The following is a 15792-nucleotide window of genomic DNA, read 5'->3' as shown; positions in this document are numbered from 1 at the left end:
TTTAAGTTACGCTCTCATGAGGTGGGGAGTTCGCCGTTTAACTGTTTTTCTTGTCAGTTTAAAAAAAAAAAGATATTTTTTTTCTGTTTAGCTTACATAGAGCTATTACGAGTGTTATTGTATAGTCTTCTTAGTAGTAGTTTATAGCTTTAGACATAGTGCTGTTCTCTAGTTTGTCCAAGGATTCGAAACCTTCGGGTTTCAAGAAGTGCGACTTGTGCTGCCAAAAGATGTCCCTTACGGATGGGCACACGAGTTCCATATATTGTTTAGGACCTGTTCACCTGCAGGACTTTTGCTCAGTTCATGACTCCTTCAGGAGAGAAGAAACAAGTTAATCTTTAGAGGTTTACTGAAGAGCCCCTTTGATGCTGCCATGGAGGGGACTCGGCCAGCAAAAAAATCGGACAAGTCAAGCCTTAATCTTTTTCATCTCCAAGTTCGGACCCGTCGAAGGACAAGGGCAAGCCACAAGCTAAGTCGGACCCGACAAGGCAACATCACCTATGGCTCCATCTGTGTTTTGAGCCAGTAAGATCCCATAAGCATTCCAGGTTTCCTGTCTTGGAACTGGTGTGGTCTGCTCCACAGTCTCTATTACAATCTGTGGTGGGCAGGCAACGGTCTTCAACCCATTCCTCTTGGTCATCCAGGAGCCTCTCAGATGATGTGGAGAGGGTGGTAGAGGTGGCTTAGGACACCAGCATTAGCCAAAATACTTTCGGGCCCATCCCAGGTTGAAATGGTGCCAACAGTCCAAACACCACCGGACTCTATTCCTCCTCAGATTCCTCTGAGTTCGGAGCCAGAGTGTATGGAAGTCATAGTGGTGGAACAGTCTGTTCCAGTAACCTCCTCTGGTCTTTCGGTTCTGACTACTGCTCCGATCTCCTCGATACCCCCTTCTATCGAGGGATCTGGGAGCCGATGCTCCTTCGGCTCTGAGGGGAGAAGCGTCATTGGACCCTTGTCCGACCCTACTCTCTCCCTCTGAGCTTCAGTGCAGGTCAGCTTGGCTCCTACATCAGCCTTGGAGCAGTCTCCTGCTTCTTGGAGCCAGAGATCCTTTCAGGTTGGGACTGCGATGCCTTCGAGATGATGAGCATGCTGTCTGCTGAGACAGCTCCACCCTCTGCTCCATTGGCTCCTTTGCCTTCGGTGCCAGTGTACGCTCCTAACCTCCCCTCTGCCCCAAGCGTGGGGAACCCACGCACCAGGACGACCCATTGGGCAATCCCACATCGTCCGAAACCTCTCCTGAGCATCCCTTGGAGGAGGCCCCTCTGAAGACGACTTGCAAGAGGAAGCATGTGGACTCCCGAGTCCTTGACATCAGACACAGACTTGCATGACTCAGAAAGGGTCCCCACGGTCTCCCTCTGAAGATGGTTCTTTTTCGGACATCTTGGAAATCCTTAGATGGGTGACTGGAAAACCCTTGCCCCTTCTGAAGATGAGTCGATGTACCTGGATGCATTCTGTTCCTGACCCTCCTGACCCTCCACCTCTTGGGTATCTTCTCCTTTCAACTCACTACAGCATGTAGTGAGTCGGAAGACTTGGAGCTCTCCAGACACGATGGAACCAGTTCTGGGTAGGACCAAAAAATTTATTACAGCCCTTGAAGACAGGCTCTTATCTAAAGGTGTTCCCGTTAATGCTATGGTGGTGGCAGTAGCCACCAAGAAGGAATTGTAGGAAACTTCATCTGTCTATCCGCCGAATAGAGTCTCGTACGATGGACAAATACGGGAAGGATATGTTTTCTTCAGCTACCTTTACACTCAGGTCACTGAACTATTTGTCCCACTTAATAAAGATCTCCTCAAGGAGTTAGGAGATACCTTACAGGATCCTACATCTGCGGGAGCCTCGGACAAGGTGGCTTCTCAGCGACCTTGACTTCAGTGGTTAACTCTTCCATGAGGCTCATTTCTTATGCAGTCGATGGGGAGAGCAGGGCAGCAGGCACAGAGGTAGCCCTATGCAGACACTCCTGGATTCACCTTTGTCATTTTGCGGAGCCCTTCAAGTCTTCCTTTACCAATGCCTGCTTTGACGGCTCGTCCCTGTTCGGGCCTCAGGTAAAAGAGACTCTTACAAGGTGTGAACAGGATGGCAAAACTTTCTGCCATGGGAGTACGTTTTTCTGCTCCATCTAGGCCCTATCCTAAAGGCCAAAAGAGCGGGAAAATATTGTTCCAGAAATCCCAGGCAGCTTCGCCTGACATGTGGAGATTTTTCCCCCAGGGGCAGAGGGGGAAATGATGGAAGGTACTGACCTCACGGCGGGGGGGGGGGGGTCCACAGAACCAGGGCAACAGAGATGCATTCTCTGGTAGGCCCGGCTGTCTAACTCCGGAGACAGTCAGGTGGAGATTATCCTTGTATCCAAAAGCCTAGCAGACAGTCACAGAAGATACATGGATACTATCGTTAATATCCAGAGGTTACAATATTCCCTTCTCCCCCTGTCAAAAAGACTATTCTATCCCAGATGTTCCAACCAGTCTTTGGGATCATGCAAACCTAGAGGTTCAAAGTTTGCTAAGAAAAAGAATCATCCAGGAAGTCCCCACAGACCAAATTGGATCCAGAACTTACTCCAGGTTCTTTTTAATTACAAAGAAAACGCGGGACTGGAGACCCATTTTGGATCTCTGCAGGCTGAACAAGTCAATCAAGAAAACAAAGTTCCAGATGGTAACACTGCAGTCCATTCTTACCTTTCTGGGACAGGACAATTGGATTTGCTCTATCGATCTCCGAGATGCATACTACCACATAAAAATGGACAGATGGTAAAGGAGATATCTACACTTCTGGCTGGGAGCCAGTCACTATCCGCTCGGAGGTCTGCCCTTTGGTCTCACCACAGCCCCCAGGGTGTTCAAATGCATGGCAGTAGTTTCGGCTCACCTGAGGCATCAAGGATTCTGGGTGTTTCCATATCTAGGCAGGCTCCTTACTGCCACCACCGAGCATCAACTAATCAGGGCAAGGGAATACACAATCTGCTCTTGTTCTCAATATATTACCTTTATAGGGGCAGATTTATAGACAAGGGCCACGATAGCAAAGCTGCCTCAAGAAAGAGTATTAACGATCCATCGCCAAGTTGTCATGCTGTTCACACAAAAGAGAATTCAAGCTATGTTTGTCCTCAAGGTCCTGGGTTCTATGGCGGCAGCAATCACTCTGGTCCCGATGGCTCGCTTCCACATGAAAGTTCTACAGTGGCTTATATTTGCACTATAGTCATTCCAGGATTTACTCATGTCTCATCAGATTCTGATCATGGAATCCTGCAAAAGGGATCTGCAGTGGTGGCTTCACTCCCCTATAGTGACAATAGGCAGGCTGTTTCTACCCCCCCCCCCAAACCTATAGCCACAGTGACCACGGGCACTTCCCAGATTTGGGGGGGGGCATTAATCTGGGTCACTGTTCAAGGGACTTGGCAGTAACATGAGTACCACTTGCACATCAATGTCCTGGAGATGAGTCGTGCTCCTTGCATTGCAAGCACTTCAGGACTCTCTACCTACAGGGAGTATAGCAATTCAGACTGACTATGTCGGTAGTATGGTACATCTACAGAGGGTGGAACCAGGTCTTACCCCTTGTGTCGAGAGGCTCTACGAGTTTGGCAATGGGCAATATCTTCCCAACGTTTTCTGGTTGCAACGCACATTGGGGGAAATCCAACGTGATGGCGAATAAGCTCAGCCAGGCTATCCTGATGCGCCACAAGTGGACCCTGAAGCAGGAAGTTGCAGACTTGATTTTTTGCAGATGGGGCCAGTCATGCTGCGATGTTTGCCACCCCCTTCAACATGTGCAGCAGCTACTTTGCCCTAGTCCCTCCACCAGGACAGTCACCCAGGGACGCACTTGTTCACGATTGGCCCCCAGGGGTTCTTTAAATCTTTCTACCTTTTCCCCTGATCCCCAAGGTTCTTCAGATAGCACAGTCATTGAGTTGCAAGTTTATCCTCATTGCCCCTTACTGGCCTAGTCAGATATGGTTCCCATTCCTTTGGCCTCACCTGCAAGGAGAGCCTAGGATCCTGGACCCGGTGCCAGATCTTTTGAGACATCAGTTGGGGGCTCTCCATCATCCCATTCAAATTCTCAAGCTCTCAGCTTGGTTTCTCCTCTTCTCTTCTTACCCAGGCTTCCTGATGTTTGTCCAGCAGTTCATCACCTTTTGTTTTCTTCCCATAAGCCCACTACTAGGAGACTTTATCCTAGTAAATGGAAGAGGTTCTCTTGTTAGGTAGGCAAAAGTCAGGTTGATCCCTTCATTGCTCCCATTTCAAGGATTCTTGAATTTCTTGCTGAAACCTTTGACCAAGGAGCAGTTGCAGCTACTATCAGAGTTGTTAGCTGCCATTTCTAATTTCCATATGGAAGAAATGGGTTCCAATATGTTCCATAGGTTACGCAAGGCACTCCTAAGAGGTACTACCCTTTTTAGACAACCTGTAAGACCCCCCCCTGGAATCTTAATTTAGTTTTAGACTCTCTGATTTTTCCTCAGTCCGAACCATCTGCTTCTTGTCCGCTCAAATTTCTGACTTGGAAGACCCTTTTCTTGGTTGCAATTACCTCAGATAGAAGGGTTTCAGAATTACAGGCCTTGTCTATTCATTACCCATACTTGAATTTCCATAAAGATTGGGCTTCTCTCAGAACCAACCCCTTCTCCTTACCCAAGGTATGTTCTGACTACAATTTGAATCAATCCATAGAGCTTCCTGTGTTCTTCCCCAATCATGGCAAAAAGAGTATAAGCTTCATCAATTGGACATTCATAGACAGTTGCGTTTCAGACCAAGGACTTCAGAAAATCTGACCAATTGTATCCTTTGTGGACAATGAGAGGTTGTGCGGTCCCAAAGGTGACTTTATCAAAGTGGCTTTCAGACACTATAAAACATGTCTGAATTGCGTAATTAAAAACTTCCAGGGAAAATTAAAGGGCACTCAACAAGGGCCTTGTCTATCTCTATTGCCTTACAAGCCAGATTGCCTTTGGATTCGATCTGTGCAGCAGCTACATGGGCTAAACCTCATACTTTTATCACTCAATGTTAAGTTGTCATTCTCGCCTTCATTCTTGCTGGATGGGATCAGAGCCGAACCTCGGCTCCGACTCTGCCTATACTATAGCTCGAGAGCTATTTTTACTGGCTCGAGGCAGCCCTATATCCCACAATACCATGCGCTAACCCCCCAGATCTCGTTTGCCGCTTCGCTACGAGGTTGTCTATTTTTACCGGCTCAGGTTAGTAAGGAGTTTTACTTAAACTAGTTTTCAGGTAGTTTTTTCGCAGTAGTTATCTTTGTCCCTACTGATTACCTTATTCTTGGACCCTTTCTTTTGTAGCCCTTCTTCCCTTATTTAATTTATCTTGGGCCTACGGGCTTTACCTCAGTTTCCCCACCCCTTCCTATCTGTGTGTGTGGGTTTAGTCAGTTCCCTTAAATTGAGTGTGTGTGTGTGGACTGACTGTTTTTTACTGTGGTCAAAACTATGTCCAAAGACTCTAAGGCCTCGGGATTCAAGAAGTGTGACTCGTGCTGTCAGAAAATGTCTCTGACAGATGGTCACACTTGTGTCTATTGCTTGGGGCCTTTACACCTGCAGGACTCTTGTTCTGTTTGTCACGGATTTAGTTCAAGAGTCCTGCAGGAGAGGCGTAACAAGCTTATTCTAAGGGGCTTGTTAAAGCCTGATGACTCCCCGTCCAAGTCTGGTTCGGGGAAGTCATCAAAAACTGCCAAACCCTCGGCTCCAGCTTCTGAGTCGAGGGCTGGTGTTATTGAGATGGCTCCGACCTCGGTTCTGGCTGGCTCCGAGGCAAGCAAAGTGGTTTCCGCTCCGAAACCATCATCGGAGCCGACCCCAGCGCGCAAGCGCTCTAGGTCCCCCTCTCTAAAGTCCGTTAGATCGGCTCCGAGATCCCCTCTCTTGTCAGAGCGGAGTCATAGGACTCATTCATCTAGGTCATCTAGGCTTTCTGACCATGACATCGAGAGGGTGGTTAGTAGACTCATAAAATCTCAGGCACTGGCCCAAATGCTCCAGAGCCCATCTCACCAGACTGCGGCTCCTTCAATACAATTATCTATTCCTCCTCAGACTCATCACTCTAGCTCGGAGCCGGAGTTTCTCAGAACCGTGACCTTGCCTACGTCAGAGCCGATACTTGCTCCGACCTCTTCATTGGTTCCGTCCGTGGAGAGGTCCGGGCGCCGAGACTTCATTGTCGGCTCTGAGGGGGCGAGTGGCATCGGACCCTTGTCCGACCCCGCTCTCCCTCTCGGAGCTTCGGCTCTGGTTAGTTTGGCCCCGACATCATTCTCGGAGCCTTCTGTGTCTGCTCCGGGAGTGGTTCCGGTCTCTTCGGAGCCGGTGCTACCGTTGGTGTCTGATAGGGGAGCCTTCAAGGTGATGAGGAGTGTGCTGGACCCAGTGTCCACTCCAAGGTTAAGTTCTGCGGCTCCTCCCTCCATAGTGCCTGTTACGGTCTCTGGCCATTCTCTTACACCTGTCAGCAGAGATCCACAGCGTGGGGTACCCACTTTGGGTGTCTCCTCCTCTTCCGAGGGCTCCCCTGAAGTTTCAGGGGAACCCCCTAGGAAAAGAAAGTGCAAGAGGAAGCACATGGACTCCCCTGAGTCTCACGTCTGACACCGACTTGGATGAGTCGGAAGGTTCCCCCAGATCCCCCTCTGAGGATGTCTCCTTTTCAGACATCCTGGAAATCCTAAGACAGAGGGGAAATTGGTCCACTCTCAAACCTTCCGAGGACGAGTCTGTTTACCTTGATGCTTTTGGATCTCGCCCTTCCACCTCCTGGGTGTCTCCCCCTTTCGACCCACTAATGGAGGTAGTGGCTAGAAAGGAGTGGGCAGCTCCTGATTCAATGGAACCTACCCCTAGGAGGCCTTCTAAATTTATTTCTGCACCAGATGATAAATCCTTTCTCACCAAAGGTGTTTCAATTGATGCTATGGTGGTAGCAGCAGCCACTAAGAAGGAATTGGCTGATCCTTCTGTATCTGTTCATCCTCCTAACAAGGAGTCCAGGACCATGGACAGGTATGGCAAGCGGATCTTTGCTTCAGCGACCTTTTCTATGCGATCGCTGAACTATTTGGCATTTCACCCACCTTCAAAGAGACTTGCTCAAAGAGATGGATGAAAACGGTACAGGATCCTTCTGCTGCTGGGTTTAAGGACAAAATAAACTCTCAGCTGGCTACCCTGAACTCCATTGTTAACTCCTCCATGCAGCTAATTTCTTATGCAGCCGATGGATCGAGTAGGGCCGCTGGTACAGGCGTTGCGTTAAGACGTCACGCTTGTATGCAGCTCTAACTTTGCCAATCCCTTCAAGGCGTCCTTCACTAACACCCCCTTTGGTTCGGAATTGTTCGGACCTCAGGTGAAGAATACCCTCACCAGATGCTAGCAAGATGGTAAAACTCTCTCTGCCATGGGAGTCCGTTTTTCCACGCCTTCTAGACCTTGTCCTAAGGGACATAAGGGGGGAAAGATGTGGTTCCGCAAACCACAGGGAGTCGCACCTGCCGCACGTGGTGATTTTCCCCCTAGAGGCAGAGGGGGAAATAACAGACGCCGCCCCAGGGGCAGAGGGGGTCCTCAGAACCAGGGTTCTAGGGAATCTTTTCCTGATCAACCCTTTCAGCATCCCTGAGAAGCTGCCCGACTGTTCGCCTTCGGAGGCAGTCGAGGGAAGATTATCTCTGTACCCGGAAGCCTGGCAATCCCTCTCCCAAGACACATGGGTACAGAAAATCATATCCGAGGGTTACAAAATCCCCTTTACCATCCCCCTGGTACAACCGCCAAAACCCCCTACCAGATGTACCACCCGCACAAAGGGGTCAGGCTCAGCTAGAAATAGAAAAGCTATTAGCAAAAAGTCATCTAGGCAGTCCCAGCAGATCAGCTAGGGTCCGGAATTTACTCCAGGTTCTTTTTGGTACCAAAAAGGACAGGAGACTGGAGACCTATTTTGGATCTCGGCAGGTTAAACAGATCTGTGCTAAAGACAAAATTTCGGATGGTAACACTGCAGTCCATTCTACCCTTTTTGGGCAGTGACAACTGGATGTGCTCATTAGACCTCCAGGACGCGTACTACCACATAAAGATACACAGACGCTCCAGGAGGATTCTCCGCTTCCGGCTGGGAGTCGGTCATTTTCAATTCAGAGCCCTGCCCTTTGGTCTCACCACAGTCCCCCGGGTGTTCACCAGATGTTTGGCCGTGGTCACGGCTCACCTGAGACTGAAAGGATTCCAGGTGTTTCCATATTTAGACTGGCTCATTTCTGCTACCACCAAACACGATCTCATAATGGCTAGGGATTACACTATTCAGCTTTGCAACAGTCTGGGTATTTCTAAAGATTTTGCAAAGTCTTCCTTGATGCCTTGTCAATGTATAAACTTTATAGGCGCCATATTAAACACCACAGAAATGTCTGCAACACTACCACCCCAGAGAGTAGCCGACATAAGGCGGAATGTTCAGACCCTGTTTCAGCCCAACAAAGTCCAGGTCAACCGAGTAATGAAAGTGTTGGGCCTCATGGAGGTGGCGATTCTTCTACTTCCATTAGCCCGCTTCCACATGAGGCTCCTTCAGTGGATGCTCTTTTCTCAGTGGTCTTTTCAACAGCTACCAATGACCCACAACATTTGGATAACCCCATCTTGCAAGAAACATCTCTACTGATGGATGGTTTCCCCTCAGCTTTTTCAGGGCAGACCCTTTGTTCTCCTTCTTCCAGTTGCCACTGTCACAACGGATGCCTCCCTGATCGGGTGGGGCATTATCAGGGCAGGACGGTCCAGGGCACTTGGCAGCAGTCAGAATGCCACCTGCACATAAATGTCCTGGAGATGAGGGCGGTGCTTTTGACGTTGCAAGCCCTTCCGAGCTCTCTTCCCACGGGGACTATAGCAATTCAGACGGACAATGTGTCTGTGGTGTGGTACATAAACAAGCAGGGCGGAACAAAGTCCTATCCCCTCTGTTGAGAAGCACTCTGACTTTGGCAATGGGCGATTTCATCTCAACGGTTTCTGATAGCAACGCACATCCCCGGGAAGTCCAACGTCATAGCAGACAGATTGAGCAGAACTATCCTCATGCCTCACGAGTGGTCTCCAAGTCAAGCGGTAGCAGACAGAATCTTTCGGAAGTGGGGTCAGCCTTGCTGCGACCTTTTTGCAACTCCCCAAAACAGCAAGTGCCTCGACTTCACACTTTTTCCTCTGCCAGGCCAACCCCTCAGAGACGCTTTTGTTCACGTTTGGCCCCGGGGTCTTCTCTATGCTTTTCCTCCTTTTCCGTTAATCCCGCTATTAATTCAGAAAGCAATCGCATTGAGATCCAAAATCATCCTCATTGCCCCGTTTTGGCCTCGACAAGTTTGGTTCCCGTTCCTGCACAAATACCTACTGCAACAGCCTTGGCATCTGGAACCCCTTCCGGATCTGTTGACCCACCTCACGGGCAAGCTGCATCAGTCTCTACATTCCATCAACCTCACAGCTTGGTTGCTCCACTTCCAGCCATAGCCAGGCTTCCCCTCATCTCTCCTCCTGTTCGTGATATCATTCTGACCTCCCATAAGTCAAATACTAGGAAGACGTATGCTAGTAAATGGAAGCGTTTTTCATTCTGGACGCAAAATAGGTCCTTAGATCCTTTTCATGCACCCATTCATGAGGTTCTGTATTTTCTGGCAGAGCTTTTTCATTCTGGATCATCATCGGCCACTATCAGAGTACAATTAGCGGCCATTGCTAATTTTCATGTTGGACTCTCAGAAGCAAATATTATGTCCCACAAGTTCTGTAAAGCTTTTCTCAAGGGCATCTTTTTGCTCAGACCTCCAGTAAAAGATCTGCCTCCACAATGGGACTTGAATTTAGTTCTAACCTCACTAAATCTGCCCCCTTTTGAACCTGCAGCTTCTTGTTCCCTCAAACTACTTTCTTGGAAAACGCTGTTTTTAGTAGCTATAACATCTGCCAGAAGGGTCTCGGAACTCCAAGCCTTGTCTGTCCGTCCTCCTTATTTGGTTTTTCATAAAGAGAGTAACTCTCAGAACAAACCATTCCTTCCTTCCAAAAGTGCTATCAGAAGCAAATTTAAATCATTCTATTGACTTGCCTGTCTTTTTCCCAGACTATACCAACGGAGCTGAACAAAAATTACATTCATAAGATGTTAATTGCCAATTACGGTATTACCTAGACAGGACAAGACAATTCAGAAAATCAGATCAGCTCTTTCTCTCTTATGCAGCAGGTAAGAAAGGGCTTCCGGTTTCGAAAGTTACCCTTTCCAGATGGCTGACATCTATTATTACCTTGGTCTATGAGTTGAGGCACAGGCAACTTCCCTCTAGGCCTAAGGCTCATTCAACCAGGGCTCTATCTACTTCAACGGCGTATCAAGCAAGGTTACCACTAGATGCCATTTGTGCAGCGGCTACATGGGCTTCCAAACATACTTTTATTGCTCATTACAAGCTTGACTTAGCCTCCAGAAATAGAGCTGATTTTGGTTCCACTGTACTCAGGAGTCTGTTTCATTGAGCCACCCGGGACTAAGATGCTAGGGACGCTGTCCCATCCAGCAAGAATGAAGGCGAGTGACAACTTAACATTAAGAAGTTATGTCTTACCATAACGTTCCATGTTAATTGTCTTCTTCTCGCCTTCTTTCTTGCATCCCTCCCTCCTGCCCCCTAGCCTGGACAGACTCGAGATAGTCCTTCCTTTTTGGGCATACAATATGCTGCGTCTTTTCCTGCTATCCTTAGTGTTACTATCAGGTAATCTTCTAATAGAGGGTTATAATTTTTTATTACAAGATTGTGTTTATACTATGTCTTAGCTTCCAAACGAGATCTGGGGAGTTAGCGCATGGTATTGTGGGATATAGGGCTGCCTCAAGCAGATAAAAATAGCTCCTGAGCTATAGTATAGGCCGAGTCGGAGCCGAGGTTCGGCTCCGATCCCATCCAGCAAGAAAGAAGACGAGAAGACAACTAACATGGAATGTTATGGTAAGACATAACTTCTTATTACGAAGTAGATGTGGCCTCCTGGAACAGGGCATCCTTTGGTTCCACCATTTTAAAGAATGTTTTCCAGTGAGCCACCAAGTCACCCAAGAATCAGGTGTTGAGGACGCTGTCCTAAACCGCAAGAACGAAGGCGAGATGTGGACAACATAATATAAAGAAGTTATGTACTCACCCTAACGTTCCATATCTGTTGTCCTTGATCTCGCCTCTTCTTTTCTTGCATCCCACCCTCCTTCCCCCTTCCTGGAGGATCAAGAGGAATCCCTTGTTTTATTGGTTATACTGGCTGGGTTTCCTTTATACCATACCTTATGATTAGTCACAGTCTACTACTATTACTGTTGTGGAGGAGTCTCACATTTATATGTAGGTGTAATCAGATATGTAGAGTACATCTCCTGTCTATTTATATGGTCTAGTGTTGGGTTATCCCAAACGAGATCTGGGTAACTTCTGCTAGGCATGCTGGGATAGGGGCTAGCCTCGAGCCAGTAAAAGCTCTCGAGCTCTAGTATACGTCAGAGTCAGAGCTGAGGATTGGCTCCAAACCCAAACAGCAAGAAGGAAGGCGAGATCAAGGACAACAAGCATGGAACATGATGGTGAATGCATAACTTTTTATATTTGCCCAGGCTTCTGAGTGCAAGGATAATCGTCCCCCGACTGCTTCCAGAGTGGAACAATCGGGCAGCACTTCAGAAGCACTGAATCTATCAGGAAAAGTAACTCAACTCTGGTTCTGCAGGCCTCCTGTGCCTCTAGGGTGATGTCTCCCATTAGAGATTCCTCCTCTGTCTCTGGGATTTATGGAACCAAATTCCCTTACTATCTCTCAAGTTCCTGGAAAAAGTCTGTTGAGCAGAGAACTTGATTCTCATGGCAGACAGGGTCTTTCTTTCCTTCACTGTGGGGAAGCGTCTTTCACTGACAACCCAAATAAGGGAAGGGTCATCAAATGGGGAGTTGATAAAAGGACGTCTTAAAGGGCTCTGGGGCAGTGCCTGAAACAGCTGCTCATGTGAGGTGCCTTCAGCCGTGTAAGAGATAAACCTCATCAAAGCATTTGAAATAGATTGGCTAACTGAGGGCATTCTTTTGAAGTCCTCTGCTGACATGGCCTCTGAGAATTTGAGATCTGTTGGGCCAAATCTTTCTGCAGCTTCAGGAAGTGTGCTAGATAGAGACCTCAGTGTATAGTTTGCCAAAGCGAACACTTTCCAGATCTGTCCAGTGCCCTGCCTAGACTCTTGATGGACAGAAGACAGAATGTCTCCTTTTGCACATTCTCTTGTGAGGCACCTCTTCTGCAGGATGTTCAGGTGAGGTGTTTGAAGAGAGGGGAAGTTCTCTACTAGAACCAATTGGACACTTACTGGAACAGGCTGCCCATAGTGGAGTAGGTCTGATTGATTCAGAGCTTGGAAACCATGAGAGAAGAGGTAAGATCCAAAAAGTGAGAGGGCGGTTCTCTGGAGAGAGGAGACCCTTTCCACCACCTCAAAAGCTGATGGACCTGGAGAAGCTTCGACTTGCCCTCAGAGTTCACAATAAAGGTAGGTCTCAATGTCTCTCAGATCCACTCCTCAAGGATGGAACCGGATCTGAACTGTACAGAGTTGAAGCTCTGAGAGGATAGGATGGATCTGACAATCTGAGCCGAATCTATCCCCTTGGATCCGAAGCAGGCACTTCAGCTCCAGGACCTGTTCTGATCCAAGAGTACTGGAGCAGTACTAGTCAAGGATATAGTTTGGATCAATCACTGGACCTCTCGGGGATTTCTGATCCTGGGACTTAGAAAAAATCAGAGAAGGAGAGAGAATGGTTGTGGATGTTGTGGGCATACTCACAGATCCAACAGGGGACGGAGCTGTTAAGTCCCCCATTTGGATCTGAGCTCTTAAAGAATTTCACATCATCCAATCCACATCTGCTTCAAATAAACTTCTACAGGACCTAGAAGTTGTGAATTGGGGGCCTGTAGTGTTTTTTGGGAGTCTGAAACAACTGAGCAGACAGGGAGGATGGTATGGTTTTAATTTGAAATTCTGGAGTTAAGACCTCCTGTGAGACATACTAGGCTTCGGATCAGAATACTTAGGATCAGAAGGTGGTGGTGGTGTAGGGGATGCTGAGATAATAGGAGCTGAAGCCTTCGGATCAGAGGGATTCAGATATCCAGATCTGACTGCAACATTTTCCTTGTTTTTGCCATGGGGACTTTGAAGAGAGCATTTCTCATGCTCCAATGGAGCCAATGTACTAGATTTTGAGGATGTTTGAGCCCCAGAAGTAGCTGGTAGCAGACCTTTCAAAATAAGTTTTTGGCCCATCTGCCAAGCCTCTTGGATTAAAAGTAGAATAAATTGAACATGCAGTGTCCAAGTGCCCAGTGGGATTTTGTGCCCACAAGTGCATTTTTTAAAACCGGTCTTACCCGACATGATTAAGTACAGCATGAGTATTAAATCAAAGTTGTTTTGTTTTTCTAACCAAAAAAAAAAACAGTAAGCGTTAAACTGCCAACAGTAGTAGAATAAAGAAATACCCTAATAACTACACACAAAAAAATGGGGGGAGGGTGTTAATACCAGAGAAAAATACCAGGAATGGTATGGAGAGATACTATATTGAATATTATGGACAGCAAAAGAAACTCTGAATCTTCTAATGGTTTGTTGAAACACTAAGAGGTAAGAGGGAAGATACTAAAGATAAATACAAGAAGCATCTTTCAAGAAAAAGAAAACCTTTACAAATGTCGCGCACACACACACACCTTGAGAGGAATCTGCATCTGTTCAGTCTGAGGTAATGGGGATGGAATAGTGCATTATGGACAGAGGGTGGAGCTTGTGAACTGTATCCGAAGTCTGTAATATGAGGCAGAGTCAGATGCATGGATAAGATCCAACCCCAGGACTTGAATGAAATGCATGAATAAGATCCAAACCCAGGACTTGAAAGAAAAGGACAACATCAGATCATAACTGTTTTGCACAAAGCTATCCTGTTGTAATCTTAAAACAGTAGCAATATTTTAGTGCATGACTTATTCAGAATATAGTATCAGCAGTTTAGCTTGCTTATGTAAAGTGTTAAGGGTTTACAGTCTCATGACTGCCATCATTACAGATGTGTCTTTTTAAATTTAGCAGTGTAAATAAAATTCTCCATTGTAAACAGTACAGTGAAACATTTCTTTAACTTGCAGGAGTGTATCCGTGCTCTGGGACAAAACAAGTCACATACCCCTTTTAGGGAGAGCAAGTTAACACAAGTGCTGAGAGACTCTTTTATTGGTGAGAATTCTAGGACCTGCATGGTAAGTACAGAAAAGTATAATTCAGGCTATTTTGCTTCTGTGTATTGCTTTAAATGCCAAGAAATAATTCATTGAATTGTTTGGTCTAATTTCTGGTTCTTGAACACTTTACATTCCTCCAGTGCAACACCACTAGCCAGTGTTTATTATACCTAAGTTTTGATTATTTCACTTAGTGGATTTTGACAACATAAATGTTGATAATGTCTGACATATTACTATGAGATCTTAATCTGAAGACTAAAACAGTCATTCATATTATTTGGCTGCATCTTAAATCCTTAAATTTGCCCATTAGAACCCAAAACTCCCAGCTTTCAGTCTCTATTGACAACCGTTACCATAATTTTTTTAAACACATATTGGCAGATTAAGTTTGAGTAAATGTTCGAATCTCATGAGAAGCAGTTTTCCTAACAAAAAAAATTCCAACATTTACTTTGTCTAATCTAATAAATTGTGTGTGTGTGTGTGTGTGTGTGTATATATATATATATATATATATATATATATATATATATATATATATATATATATATATATATATATATATATATATGGGTTCACTTCAGTTCACTGAACTTTCAATTCACTGACTTTCATTTCACTGTCACCATTTCACTGAAATTTCATTTCACTGAAACTTCATTTCACTGAAAGTCCATTTTACTGACAACTATTATTAGCAATAAAATGGAATATGCCCCCTTCCCCACTGTAGTGCGACCCTGGAGTTAGAATATATAGTTGGGGGGTTGTGGGTGGCAGAGCCCCCCACTTCATTTCATATGATATTCTTACGTTTTGATATAATATTGCTTAGTAAAAGAAAAGTAAGTGGGGCTCCACACACCTAACTATATATTCTAACTCCAGGGTAGCACTACAGTGGGGAAGGGGGCATATTCCATTTACTTTGTAATACTTGTCAGTGAAATGAAGTTTCAGTGAAATGAGGTGTCAGTGAAATGAGGGGTCAGTGAATTGAAGTGAACCTATATATATATATATATATATATATATATATATATGTATATATATATATACATATAATATTTTACACACCTCTCAACTGTACAGATTGCCACAGAATGTCCAGATTTGAGACTCATATTTTTGGCCTGTCCCTCTTGTTCCTGGCAAATCACTGGGATGATCTCAGGATTGTAGTCACTAGATAATGACTTGCATTTGAGTTTCAGACTTCAAATCCTTCAGAAAATGTATATTGAAACAAATCCTGTTACTTAAGCAACTTTCTAAGTTTATTAAAATTGATTTGTACATTTGTCAAATCCTTTGTATATATAATATATACATGT

At 46.0% G+C, this 15792-nt stretch overlaps 1 protein-coding gene across 1 annotated transcript in view; it reads left to right on the top strand.

Annotated features, from left to right (window-relative positions):
- LOC122814170 (kinesin-like protein KIF2C) overlaps positions 1-14545 on the top strand; it is a 1072320-nt gene extending 1057775 nt beyond the window's left edge. Inside the window, exon 11 of the mRNA XM_044086781.1 lies at positions 14360-14545. Coding sequence (XP_043942716.1) covers positions 14360-14545 — 186 coding nt within the window. The remainder of the gene's footprint in view (positions 1-14359) is intronic.
- The last annotated feature ends 1247 nt before the right edge of the window (positions 14546-15792 follow it).

The sequence above is a fragment of the Protopterus annectens genome, chromosome 10.part0, assembly GCF_019279795.1.
Source record: "Protopterus annectens isolate FY-2018-M chromosome 10.part0, PAN1.0, whole genome shotgun sequence".
NCBI lineage: Eukaryota > Metazoa > Chordata > Ceratodontiformes > Protopteridae > Protopterus > Protopterus annectens.
This window is presented reverse-complemented; position numbering and strand designations above follow the sequence as displayed.